This window comes from Oncorhynchus mykiss, chromosome 19 (assembly GCF_013265735.2).
Source record: "Oncorhynchus mykiss isolate Arlee chromosome 19, USDA_OmykA_1.1, whole genome shotgun sequence".
In the NCBI taxonomy this organism is placed as follows: Eukaryota; Metazoa; Chordata; class Actinopteri; order Salmoniformes; family Salmonidae; genus Oncorhynchus; species Oncorhynchus mykiss.
In genome coordinates, this window is record NC_048583.1 from 33,368,289 (window position 1) to 33,382,261 (window position 13,973).

Here is a 13,973-nt window from a genome sequence, read left to right on the forward strand (position 1 = left end):
TACTTCAGATTCCACCCAGTATCAGTCAGTTGAAGGCAGCCTGAGACACTTTCTGATCCAGTTTCACAGCGTTGTCTCTTACCTGTTCAGATGAGTGATGACGTATTTAAACACCTCGTAGTTCACGGCAGGGAACTTCCTCACTATTTCTTTCAGCACTTGAAGTCTTTCTATGTGGTCCACAATTTCTGAAAGGAGGAGGAGAACAGAGTTGGCTTTTTACTAATTCCTTCTCATGGGAGAGGAAAAAAAGAGAAGGAATAGCACAAAGGCGACGGGGCTGCCAAAAACCACCCACACAACAAACACACTAAAACACTAGCTAGGGCCTTAAGCAGATACAGCATTGTCGGTATCATCTGGGGGCACAATGTCTCAGTGATTTTCTTGTCACCATCTGTTTAATAATAGCAGCACTATCTTAGATAAGTAGGCCTAACTCCCATGTGATATTGCCAAGTAATAAAAGACGTAGGGACAAACCATGCGTTAGCATATCAAACCTTTCAAAAAGCATTTAACATAAAGTCTAATATTAGACCTTTCTGATATACCTTATATACCTGTCAAAAACTCTGACCCCAGGACTGTTGTGGAGGTCACCTGGCTGAGACTACTTAGCTAATCAATACTGTCAAAACTAGGGATGCAATCTTCAGTCAATCTGCTGACTAACCGACCCTCATTATTAACCGGTCAACAAACAGTTACATTTTTTCCAAACAGTAAAATTACGTGACCAACAGAAAATACTATGCATGCATACAAGGAACGGACATTTTTCATGAACACATGCAACAACAGCAAGCCTATCGTCTCCCAGTCAAAAGGCTATTGACTATCATTGAGCATGCAACTGCTGTAATGAAGCAGCCAATAAAACATAATTTGCCAAAATGCTATTAGCAGGAAACCACTGTTATAAACAGCACACCTAATGCGAGCGGTTCCATCTGACAGAGATGAAAACCTCCAGGAGAAACGTACAAAGAGGGGGATCTAAGCAGCAGGACTGTTTTTTACTAGCACAGACTGGAATATGTTCCGGGATTCTTCAGACGGCATTGAGTAGTACACCCCATCAGTCACTGGCTTCATCAATAAGTGCATTGATGTTGTCGTCCCCACAGTGACCGTACGTACATACCCCAACCAGAAGCCATGGATTACAGGCAACATCCGCACTGAGCTAAAGGGTAGAGCTGCCGTTTTCAAGGAGCGGGACTCTAACCCGGAAGCTTATAAGAACGCCCTCCGACGAACCATCAATGAAAAGAATAGTACTACACTGGCTCCGATGCTCGTCGGATGTGGCAGGGCTTGCAAACTATTAAGACTACAAAAGGAAAGCACAGCCGAGAGCTGCCCAGTGACACAAGCCTATCAGACGAGCTACATGACTTCAATACTCGCTTCGAGGTAAGTAACACTAAAACATGCATGAGAGCATCAGCTTTTCCGGATGACTGTATGATCACGCTCTCTGCAGCCGATGTGAGTAAGACCTTTAAACAGGTCAACTTTCACAAGGCCGCAGGGCCAGACGGATTACCAGGACATGTACTCCGAGCATGCGCTGACCAACTGGCAAGTGTCTTCACTGACATTTTCAATCTATCCCTGTCTGAGTCTGTAATACCAACATGTTTCAAGCAGACCACCATAGTCCCTGTGCCCAAGAACACTAAGGTAACCTGCCTAAATGACTACCGACCCATAGCACTCACGTCTGTAGCCATGAAGTGCTTTGATAGGTTGGTCATGGCTCACATCAACACCATTATCCCAGAAACCCTAGACCCACTCTAATTTGCATACCGCTCCAACAGATCCACAGATGAACACCCCACGCTGCCCATTCACAACTGGACAAAAGGAACACCTATGTGAGAATGCTATTCATTGACTACAGCTCAGTGTTCAACACCACAGTGCCCTCAAAGCTTATCACTAAGCTAAGGACCCTGGGACTAAACACCTCCCTCTGTAACTGAATCCTGGACCCCCAGGTGGTAAGGGTAGGTAACGAAACATCTGCCACGCTGATCCTCAACACAGGGGCCCCTCAAGGGTGCTTTCTCAGTCCCTTCCTGTACTCCCTGTTCACTCATGACTCATCACCGACAACGACGAGACAGCCTATAGGGAAGAGGTCAAAGACCTGACCATGTTTTGCAAGGACAACAACCTCTTCCTCAACATGATCAAGACAAAGGAGATGATTGTGGATTACAGGAAAAGGAGCACCGAACACGCCCCCATTTTCATTGACAGGGCTGTAGTGGAACAGGTTGAGAGCTTCAAGTTCCTTGGCATCCACATCACCAACAAACTATCATGGTCCAAGCACACCAAGGCAGTCGTGAAGAGGGCACGACAAAACCTATTCCCCCTTAGGGGACTGAAAATATTTGGCATGGGTCCTCAGATCCTCAAAAGGTTCTACAGCTGCACCATCGAGAGCATCCTGACTAGTTGCATCACTGCCCTGGTATGGCAACTGCTCAGCCTCCGACTGCAAGGCACTACAGAGGGTAGTGAGTACGGCCCAGTATATCACCGGGGCCAAGCTTCCTGCCATCCAGGACCTCTATACAAGGCGGTGTCAGAGGAAGGCCCTAAAAATAGTCAGACTCCAGCCACCCTAGTCATAGACTGTTCTCTCTGCTACCGCACGGCAAGCGGTACCGGAGCACCAAATCTAGGCCCAAGAGGCTTCTAAACAGATTCTACCCCCAAGCCATAAGACTCCTGAACATCTAATGAAATGGCTACCCCAGACTATTTGCATTCCCCCCCCCCCCCCCCCCCTTTACACTGCTGCTACTATTATTATTATCTATGCATAGTCACTTTAATATGTCTACCTACATGTACATATTACCTCAATTAACCGGTACCCCTCGCTATTGTTATTTTACTGCTGCTCTTTAATTATTTGTTACTTTTATTTCTTACTTTTTAGGTATTTTTCTTAACTGCATTGTTGGTTAAGGGCTTGTAAGTAAGCATTTCACTCACTGTAAGGTCTACCTGTTGTATTCGGCACATGTAACAAATAACATTTGATTTGATCTAATAGCAACAACTAGGATGGGCTGCTAATATGACAAGGATGGTGCCTTTGGCTTCTGGACAACAAAACAAAGTTGATATGAAAACCAATAAAACAGGAGCGAAATGCTGGTTAATTGCATGAGGAAATCTTGCCTCCACATTTCTCTGGTTGGATTTGGACTAGGCTACTTTGAAGCAAGGTAAGACATTCCTCATTATTTGAAGTTAAGTTCAGGTTTCAAACATTTAATACAGCCTCAAGTTCCCATTGTAAAGTGGTGGGTGACCTGGAGGGTGGGTGACCTGGAGCCTGCCTACCGTTGACTATAGCCTATGCACTCATGGCAAATGGGAAGTGTGTTTTAACTATGAGCTGAGATTGAGAAATAAAAATAGTAGCTCTTTTTAATCATGGCCATCAAAACAATTCTTAACACGCAACTGCATTTAGAACTGTTATTTGTTGCGCAATGACTGGGCTTATAAAAGCACGTTTCACTCCAGTACCAGCTGGTCTCGCGCTGTCTGACAGCTGATAGGCCATTCCGCTCCTCAGACTAGACTCTATGCTGTGTGCATGACGACTAGCAAAAATTCACACGAGCCAATTTAATTCCACTGAATTATGCAAATTAACCTAGACTGAAAAGCATGACCGGTCAAATGTATTTTTTGGCGGCTAACCGATTAGCGGTTAACCGTTAAGATCCCTAAGTCAGAATGTCACAAAAGGAATGAGTGTGTTTGCTATTTGCCCCAGAACTGAGCGTGGTGCACCAAGGCTGGCCTGGACTGAGACAGGCTGCATAACAAATGGCACCCTATTCCCTATATAGTGATACTACTACCCTATGGTCCCGGTCAAAAGTAGTACACTACATAGGGGAAAGGGTGCTATTTGGGACGCAGACCAAGACTTGAAGGTCCTCCAAACACCTCCACATTACGCTGTTTGCACAATTATCAGAGGGAAACGCTCAGTTCTGCAGAGCTGCTCAAACCCCGAGAGACAAGCTCCAGGAATGTCTACTTCCATCTTCCCCCCCTCATTGAAACCAACCAATGGCCTCTATCTCTCTCCTCCCTCCCTCTCCTCTCCCCTGGAGGGAGGGAGGGAGGGGACCTATTTCTGGGACATTAATCTGCAGCAGCGAGACAGACAGTGAGGAAGGAGGCTGCTGGGTTGGTTTCAACAGTGATCAGTAATACATTACTGCAGGCCCAGGATTAGATGACTCAAGCAAGGATGATATCCTACAGCAACACACAGTATGCGGCCCAAATGGCACCCTATTCCCTATTTAGTGCACTACTTTTGACCAGGGCCCATCAAAAGTAGTGCACCATATAGAGACTAGGGTGCCATTTGGGCTACCCCCAGAGACAACCAGGCAGGGGGGAAATAATGCAGATGCATGAAAATCTTTTGGCATCCTTGGGCAGGAATTCGTCTTTAAGGAAGACGGCTGTGAGCTGAGTGTGATGCGACTTAAAGGTGTGAATTATAACTGGGGTTGGAATATTAATGCAGGCATGTCTCAGTGTTTCTGCTGTAGAACTACAAGTGTGTATACATCCATTCAGAGAGAAGGTGAGCGGTTTGTACTGACAGGAAAGGGCGAGTATCTCAGCAGCATCTCTTATTTATCTCTTGCTTTCCTTCCAGCTGACTTTATGAGAGGAGAAGGTGGCTGGATGGTACCAAGGGAGACACTATGAGGGTCATGGAGGAAACCACACCCACTCACCAACTAGTGCTTCAAGAGACACAGACCTGCCCTACCAAATCAAATTTAATTGGTCACATTCACATGGTAAGCAGATGATATTGAGAATGTAGTGAAATACCCTGCCCTGGCACCAGTTTTACACCTTGATAATTTTGCAAACGAGCCGCAAAGGTCCCCAAATCAACATTTAATGCATCTTCAACCAAAATGTTCAACTGAAGGCAAAAGTTTTTAGATGGGAGAGGAAGGGACAGATGTAATCCTAATATATGTTGAGTGTACAAAACATTAGGAACATCTTCCTAATACTGAGTTGCACCCATTTTGCCCTCAGAACAGCCTCAATTCGTCGGGGCATGTACTCTACAAGGTGTCAAAAGCCTTGCACATGGATGCTGGCCCACGTTGACTCCAATGCTTCCAACAGTTGTGTCAAGTTGGCTGGTAGTAGATCTCTACTCCAAATAGCTCGTTCCATCTCATCCCACAGATGCTCAACTGGATTGAGATCTGGTGACTGGGCAGGCCACTGCCCTAAGCTGAATTCACTGTCGTGGAACCATTCCTGGACAATCCTAGCCTTGTGGCATGGGGCATTATCCTGCAGAAAAAATATGGATACACTGCCATGAAGGGATGCACCTAATTGGCAATGTTGTTCGGATATCCTGTGGCATTTAATTATTGCTCTACTTTTATCAAGGGGCCCAATGTGTGCCATGAAAACACATCCCACCACACCACCAGCCTGCAATGTTGACATGCAGCATGATGGATGCATGTACTCATGTGGTTCTCCACACCCTTGTCCTCCCATCAGCGTGAAACAGCAGGAACTGGGATTCAACCGACCAGGCAATGTTTTTTCAATTTTCCAGTGTCAAGCGTTTTCGTTCCTTAGCCCACTGCAACTGCAGTTTCTTGTTTTTTTCTGTAAGGTCGTCAGCTGCCAAACCCCATTCGTGTCAAGGTACGACGAATTGTGCATTCTTTTATGAGTCATTGGGCACCAATGTTGTACTGGACTGGCAGTTCAACTGTAGCCCGTCTGTTGCTCTGAACAATTCGTGGCAGCCTCCTTTTCTTTCATCAATGACTGTTTTCGACCACTGGCCTGCCGCTGTCTCCTCCCCTTCATCTACGCTGATTGAAGTGGATTAACATGTGACATCAATAAGGGATCATAGGCTGACCAGGTGAATCCAGGTGAAAGCTATGTCATGGAAAGAGTAGGTTTTGTACACTCAGTGTATAATGGTAGGAGAAACACTGCCTGAGACGTAATATAAAGCATATAAGCCACGGGGTAATACTAAGTTTCGTTCACATCTGCTTGCAGTTATAAACTGTGGAATATAGCACCATCACTCTTCCTGGCAAACATCCAACATCATGAAGCGTTGCTACATTCTACCAGCTAAAGTACACTTGAGGTTCAAAAACAGAACAGGCTGCACCTGAAATGTGACAGTAAAATAAACGACACAATGAACTGAGCAGGACAAAAAGAAAAACTGGGGTACTGTTAAGACCCATCGAGCAAGAGAGAGAGAGAAAGAACTGGCTGACCTCGTCTTCTCTTGCTGCTGGCTGTGATTTGAGGGGAAGAGGGCTGAGGTGCTGGGTGTCAACCCTCCCCACAGCTGTTAGTTACTGAGTTAGGACACTGGACCCTACAGACCAGACATGGGTTGATATAAGATTTGTTTTCTTTGAATCGCATTTAATTTAGCCTGCCTGAGAGTGCCAGATTGGCGGGGTTTGCTCTGCCACTTTTGGGAGTATTGAATTAGGCAAGCTCAACCAAGCGTAGCTAAAAGCATTTGAAAGAAACTAAATAGTATCTGAACCCAGGTCAGCTCTCCAGACTGACAGACAGCGTATGTGTAACTAACAGTACAGTACTCACTGGCTGCCTCCACCAGCTCCGGGTGCAGGATGTAGGGGATGAGAGGATCAGGAAGGTCAGCGAAGAAGGCCTTCAGAGCCCCCGCCACAGCATTCACAGCCACGTCCATCACTATCAGGTCCACACTGTGGTCTGCAGGGGGGAGAGAGACATGGCTTGATTGGTGAGGGGAAGAAAGTTAACAGTACTCACAAAGCGTCTTTGGGTTTTAGAAAAATAAAAAAATATGTATTAATACTTATTATTATTATTATTATTATTAGAGAGGGGGAGCGAGTGAAGGAGAGCGGGGGAGTAAGAGAGTTGGAGGAAGTGAGAGGAGAGAGGGGGGTGAGATAAGAAGAGAGTGGTGAGAGGAGGAAGAGGCCGAGAGAGAGAAAGAGCTAGTGAGGGCAGGACAGGGCCTAAGGTGAACTGACAGCTGTCAGAGTAGATCTCTCTCCCAGACAGCAGAAAGGGCAAGAGAGGGAGAAAAATGCACTTAATTCACAAATTCCTGTGGTGGAAAGAGAGAAGAGAAGAAGGAGAGAGAGGAAGAGAAATAGAGAGAGGGGCGGGTGAGACAGGAAGAAGAAGAGTGAGTGGAAGGAGGACTAATGGTTCCGGGCCAGCAGGCAGATTCATGCCCATAGTGTCTCTTTTGGGCAAACTGTGTCTCATGGATAGGAAGTCATTTGGCCACTCAGTGGAAGGGAGATTTTTTCCACCCAGCCCCTTTGCACAGCTCGATGGCTCAGATTGACTGGTATTGGATTTGAAAGATGGATGAAAACAAAAAGGGAAACGGGTCTTACAATGGGGCTACAGATGGGAGAAACTAAATCTATGGCCATCGTTCCCCTCTGGGAAATACAACCAACTGGTGAGCCTATGCAGTAATTCAATTCCAGACAGAAAATAAAAATGCAATTAATTGATTGCTTGCGCAAGTCAATTTGACCCGGTCCAGGTCAAATTGCACTATATATATATATATATATATATATATATATATATATATATATATATATATATATATATATATATATATATACACACATACACATATATATATATACACATATACACACACACATATATACACACCAGTATTTTTCAAGCAAGCGAGAGACGGTAGCAGAAAGATCTCTATGCAGCCGAGTGGGGACTATATCAACATCTATTCTAAATCATATTATGCAACATACCCCATCCGTCCCTAATTGGTAGGTTAATACAATCAGCCTTCCCCTGTGTGTTTTAAGACTCCCATTGATTCACAGTAATTCACTCTAATACTGTACCTAGTCCAGCTCTTTCATGGACAAACATCCATAATGCTTGTGGCTGAATTTAAACAATTAGGAGGGAAATTTAAAGTCCTTGGGAACAGTCATTATTGGTTGTCTCAACCAATTCCGTTCCTTCTGACATCTTAATGAACCAGTGTGATTTAAATGTGTGTCCAGTTTATAAATAACAAGAGAAAAAGACTAAGGGCAAACATGTCACGTGGGTATGAAGGGATCGGGAGACAGACGCAGGAATGCGTAATAGTTTTTTTTATTGTACCCAAATGACGGCGTGCCATGTAAAGGCATGGGGACCAAACAAACACATAACAAAAACACAGAGTTGATACCCAAACAAAAGAGTGAGGAGTACCTTGAATAAATAACACATGGGACGAGACCCGTAATCATCTGCGCAATCCACAGGGGCACGAAAGCCCAAAACACACAGCACAGGTACTCACAAGAACCAACAGACATTGTAACATTAAATGGACAGGACAATGGTGAACCAAAGACACACTTTTACAATTACTAATTCACTGGGAATAGGGGCGAGGTGTGCGTAATGAAAGTTCCGGAGGGATCCGTGAAAAAATATATGAATATTTTGAAGACGATAAGGGAAAAATGAGCTTTTAAAAGAGAAAATAATGTAAGAGCAGTTGACAGTTGCAGACGTGTTTTACCTTGATCAAACTGCTTCTGAATATTGTCTTGATCGGTCTTGTTTCCACTCACACGATACAGGCCCTCTGTATTAAGTCCTGGAAGACAAAATAAGAGATATTTGGAGATATTATGAAGTACAAAAAAACAGCCTACTAGGCTGACCTGCTATCAACATAGTTTGATTTCCACTGGGAAAAGGGAGAAGTCTAAAGCGGTTTTCCCTCCAGCAGTGATTTCAGATCAGAGAAAAATGTAAATGCAGACACAGCCACATTAAGCATGGCTGAACCATCTTACACACACACACACACACACACACGTTGACAAGGAGGAAGGAACAGACACAGTTAAAGCTTGTGGATCCTGAGGCCATGCTTTGAGGAGGCAGCAACAAGCAGCCTAGCGGCTACCCTGATCAGTTTGCCAGGTGTCCTCAGATCACACCAGCTGATCTGAGGACAGCGCTTGGGGAGCATCTAATCAGCTGCATAATGCAAGCTCTGTGGGTGTGTGTGTGTATAAGCAGTAAATGTGCGCTCTGTCCGTGCTCGCTGCAATGACAAACTGCAGTGGGTGTGACCTTGCAGCACATACACTGAGCAGCAGCACTGAGGCAGTTTATACTATAGCCGGGCGCTCCCACTCACACACACAGCGTGGGCTTATATATTCCTGAGACGCTGTAACATGTCAGAGCAGGTCCTTTCTTACAGCACTCAAGGTGAGACTGATGTGATGACACACTGGGTTCATACTCTATAATACTGTAGCACAGCAGTACAGGTGCAGAGGAACAGGTAGGAGCTGAATTTCTTGCTCACCAGCAGCCAGATAAATGGCAGGTGGCAATCCAGGTGAATCACACACTGCACAGGACTGACTAGGCTCCGTCCCAAAGTCCCTATATAGTGCACCAGAACCCATAGGGCCATTTGGGACTTAGCTTAGTTATGACATTAACGTCTTATGGAAAAGTATTCATTTCCTTTCCCAATTGGTCCTTGTGCAATTTGTGTGTGAGTCTGGTCGACGGTGTAAGGCCCCTCCTGACACTGTCAGCAGAATGTAAGCTCACAGGCAGGGCAGGAGCATGAACACAATCGTGCTACACACACACACAGAAAACGCTGCACAAGAGCAGCACTGAGGACATTTCCATGGCATGATAAGATAGAGATAAGAGCTTCCATTTTATAGAGCGTAACACTGACTCCCTCTTAATGCTGTCATTCCTGACTTATGCTCTGATTTCCTCTAACCACTCGTTCATGTGAAGATAATGTTTCCTGTAACTACCATTAGAAGCCATTTAAAAAGCCACTCAATGTAAGTTAGGATCTATTCTGAGAAGCGAACGAAGGCATGCTAAGACAGCGGTAAGCTAAATACCACCGTCTAATGACTTGCTCTACATCCAGTCCCTTCAGAAAGTATTCACACACCTTGACTTTTTCCACATTTTGTTATGTTAACGTTACAGCCTGAATTTAAAATGGATTACATTTAGATATTCTGTCACTGGCCTACACACAATACCCCATAATGTCAAAGTGGAATTATGTTTTTTTTTTTTTTTTTACAAATCCATTAAAATTGAAAAGCTGTAGGTATTCAACCCCTTTGTTATGGCAAGCCTAAATAAGATCAGGAGTAAAACTGTGCTTAACAAATCACATTATAAGTTGCATTGATTCACTCTGTGTGCAATAATAGTGTTTAACATGATACACAAATATTCCAAAACATGCAACCTGTTTGCAATAAGGCACTAAAGTAAAACAGCAAAAAAAAATGTAACAAAGAAATGTACTTTATTCCTGAATACAAAGCGTTATGTTTGGGGCAAATCCAACAACACATCCTTGAGCGCCACTCTTCATATTTTCAAGCATGGTGGTGGCTGCATCATGTTATGGGCATGCTTGTCATCGACAAGGACTAGTGAGTTTTGTATGATAAAAATAAACGGAATAGAGCTAAGTCCAGGCAAAATCCTAGAGGAAAACCTGGTTCAGTCTGCTTTCTAATAGACACTGGGAGACAAATTCACCTTTCAGCAGAACAATAACCTAAAACACAAGGTCAAATATACAATGGAGTTGCTTACCAAGATGACATTGCATGTTCCTGGGGGCTAAGCTAGAGTTTTGACTTAAATCTGCTTGAAAATCTATGGCAAGACTTGAAAATGTCTGTCTAGCAATGATCAACAACCAACTTGACAGAGCTTGGAGAATTTAGAAAATAATGTGCAAATATTGTACACATCCAGCTGTGCAAAGCTCTTAGAGACTTACCCAGAAAGACACTGATTGTTGCCAAAGGTGATTCTAACATGTATTGACTCAGGGGTGAATACTTATCTAATCAAGATGTGAGTTTTTCATTTTTACAAACGTTCATCCTTTTTCTTCCACCTTGACAGAGTATTTAATGTATATCGTTGACAAAAGAAATGACACATTTTTTACAAACGTTCACATTTTTCTTCCACCTTGACAGAGTATTTAATGTATATCGTTGACAAAAGAAATGACACATTTTTTACAAACGTTCACATTTTTCTTCCACCTTGACAGAGTATTTAATGTATATCGTTGACAAAAGAAATGACACATTTTTTACAAACGTTCACATTTTTCTTCCACCTTGACAGAGTATTTAATGTATATCGTTGACAAAAGAAATGACACATTTTTTACAAACGTTCACATTTTTCTTCCACCTTGACAGAGTATTTAATGTATATCGTTGACAAAAGAAATGACACATTTTTTATCCCACTTTGTAAAAACAAAATCTGGAAAAAAGGGGAGTGAATACTTTCGAGAAGGCACTGTACATAGACACAGGTCTCAGCCATAGAAATAGAATGTAGCCTAATTGTTCTAGTCATTCTATTTCTATGGTCACAGCGCCTGTTAGTTCCACCCCACATCATGGCTTTTCTGACTGTTGCCATGCCATCGTTGAAACAGCACTCACAGAAGAGTGTGACCCTGGTTTTAAGGAGAAACGGACCTCAAACTGTGGGACTGGCAAGCGAACAGTCCTGTCTAGCTGATATATGCACATGCCTCATGGTTGTAATTTAGACACCAGTTCATCTGTACCAGGATGCAGCTTTAGTTATTGTGTGTTAGTGTGTGTGTGTGTGTGTGTGTGTGTGTGCCGACAGGTCGAGGCTTTTGACTGGATGTGACCCTTCCTGCTTTATTTAGTCGAATGACTGGGAGGAAGGTTGCAGCCAAAGACAATAAGAACAAAATGAACTCAAATGAGTGAGGGAGGGAAGTGCTACGGGGAAGTGATCCGAATTTAGATGTGTTCTTTAAGCCGGATGTTCTATTGTCCTCCTCCCTAAATACTCTAACTCAGCACCACCATCTCCACCAACACCACTACTACACTCACTCTGTCTGGAAGTCGGAGCTAGCCTGGACCCAGATCTGTTTGTGCGGTCTTGTCAATGCCAAATCCTACGGAGTTTGCAGGTGCAAGACAGCAGAAATAGATCTGGAACCAGGCTAGTACAGAACATAGGCTCACCTTACAACTACAACTTCAGGAAATACCTGAGGAGACTGATGGCAGCACTGGAATTTTTGCATTTCAAAATCTGATTATATGGAACCTCCAGCGGTAGATAAATCTCCTGATATCCTGGGTGTGACAGTTAGTTCCTGTGTAGTCATATCGCCGTAGAAACTGTGGAACGATCCACTACAACTGAATAAAAACCTTCCACCTGGCCTCTGGTTGTCCCATGATGATACTACAAAAAGGTCAGCAGTTAGCTAGTTATCAGATGTAACAGTTAACACTGTTGTTGAACACAAAGCTCGAGTTTAGGCTTAGATATGGTAACCTACAGGCCAGGGATCATCAACTAGATTCAGCCACGGGCCAATTTATTTATTTGAGCGGATGATCAGGTGGCCAAAACATAATTACAAATAATTTGTAGACTGCAAATTGACCACAAGAAGCCCTAACATATATGTTTGAGTAAAACATTTAAATTCAAACCTTGCTTACATTTGTATACAATCATATATATTATGCATGGGAATACTTTTTGAACAGATTTGCTAAATTAAAATCACTGCTGTAGGCAGTATGTCCCATAGTTTAATTTCCAGGCTAAATAACATTGAGGACAATTTTTGGCATCAAAATTGTCAATTGAAATCCAATAGAAGCCAAACTCTTCTAGGCAACAATGGCATGAGAAATATGCTGTGTTAAACCAGTCAGGTGGCAGAGCTGAGAGAGAGTTGAGAACTTCACCATCATTGCCCATCTTCACAATCCTCCTGACCTAATGCTATCCTACATCAGTATCTACAGTAGGCCACAGATTCCCACCCATATTCCACAAAAATAACAGAATAAAGTGTTTTATTAAACCCATTGATCATGACAAGGACTCAACTAATTCAGTCAGAGAAATAAAAGAAGGAAGCTAATATCGCCAAAACCAACTTGACTGTTGTGGTGGTGAAATGTTCTGGTCGTTTGTAACTAGTAGCTACTCTGTCTAGACTGGAGTCTAGGGCCCTATTCCATCCTCAGTGGAGGGAGGCTGAGGCTCAGGCCAGTGCTTGCTTACTTCACAAATGGCACCCTATTCCTTCCATGGCGCACAGCTTTTGACAATAGCACAGAATAGTGCACTATGTAGGGAATAGGATGTCATTTGGGATGTAGCGGTAACAGTAACTAACTACATTGTATTAAGAGACAAGAGCATCCTAGCCGACTCATACAATTCCAGTAGAGGTCGACCGATTAATCGGAATGGCCGATTAATTAGGGCCGATTTCAAGTTTTCATAACAATCGGAAATCTGTATTTTTGGTCATGGATTTTTATTTATTTATATTTTTTATATATTTTTTTATATAACTTTATTTAACTAGGCAAGTCAGTTAAGAACACATTCTTATTTTCAATGACGGCCTAGGAACGGTGGGTTAACTGCCTCGTTCAGGGGCAGAACGACAGATTTTCGTCTTGTCAGCTCGGGGGATCCAATCTTGCAACCTTACAGTTAACTAGTCCAACGCAATAACGACCTGCCTCTCACTCGTTGCACTCCACAAGGAGGCTGCCTGTTACGCGAATGCAGTTAGCCAAGGTAAGTTGCTAGCTAGCATTAAACTTATCTTATAAAAAACAATCAATCATAATCACTAGTAAGCTACACATGGTTGATGATATTACTAGATATGATCTAGCGTGTCCTGCGTTGCATATAATCTGACTGAGCATACAAGCATACAAGTATCTAAGTATCTGACTGAGCGGTGGTAGGCAGAAGCAGGCGCGTAA

The 13,973-nt window shown here is 43.4% G+C and overlaps 1 protein-coding gene across 3 annotated transcripts in view; it reads right to left on the bottom strand.

The window, feature by feature from the left end:
• LOC110497690 (rho GTPase-activating protein 5) overlaps positions 1-13,973 on the bottom strand; it is a 37,178-nt gene that overhangs the window by 3,826 nt on the left and 19,379 nt on the right. For all 3 annotated transcript variants that reach the window (XM_021573967.2, XM_021573969.2, XM_036954679.1), the window contains exons 4-6: positions 8,657-8,734; positions 6,697-6,828; positions 83-188 (exon numbers count right to left, since the gene is read on the bottom strand). In XM_021573967.2, the coding sequence (XP_021429642.1) occupies positions 83-188; positions 6,697-6,828; positions 8,657-8,734 (316 nt within the window). The remainder of the gene's footprint in view (positions 1-82; positions 189-6,696; positions 6,829-8,656; positions 8,735-13,973) is intronic.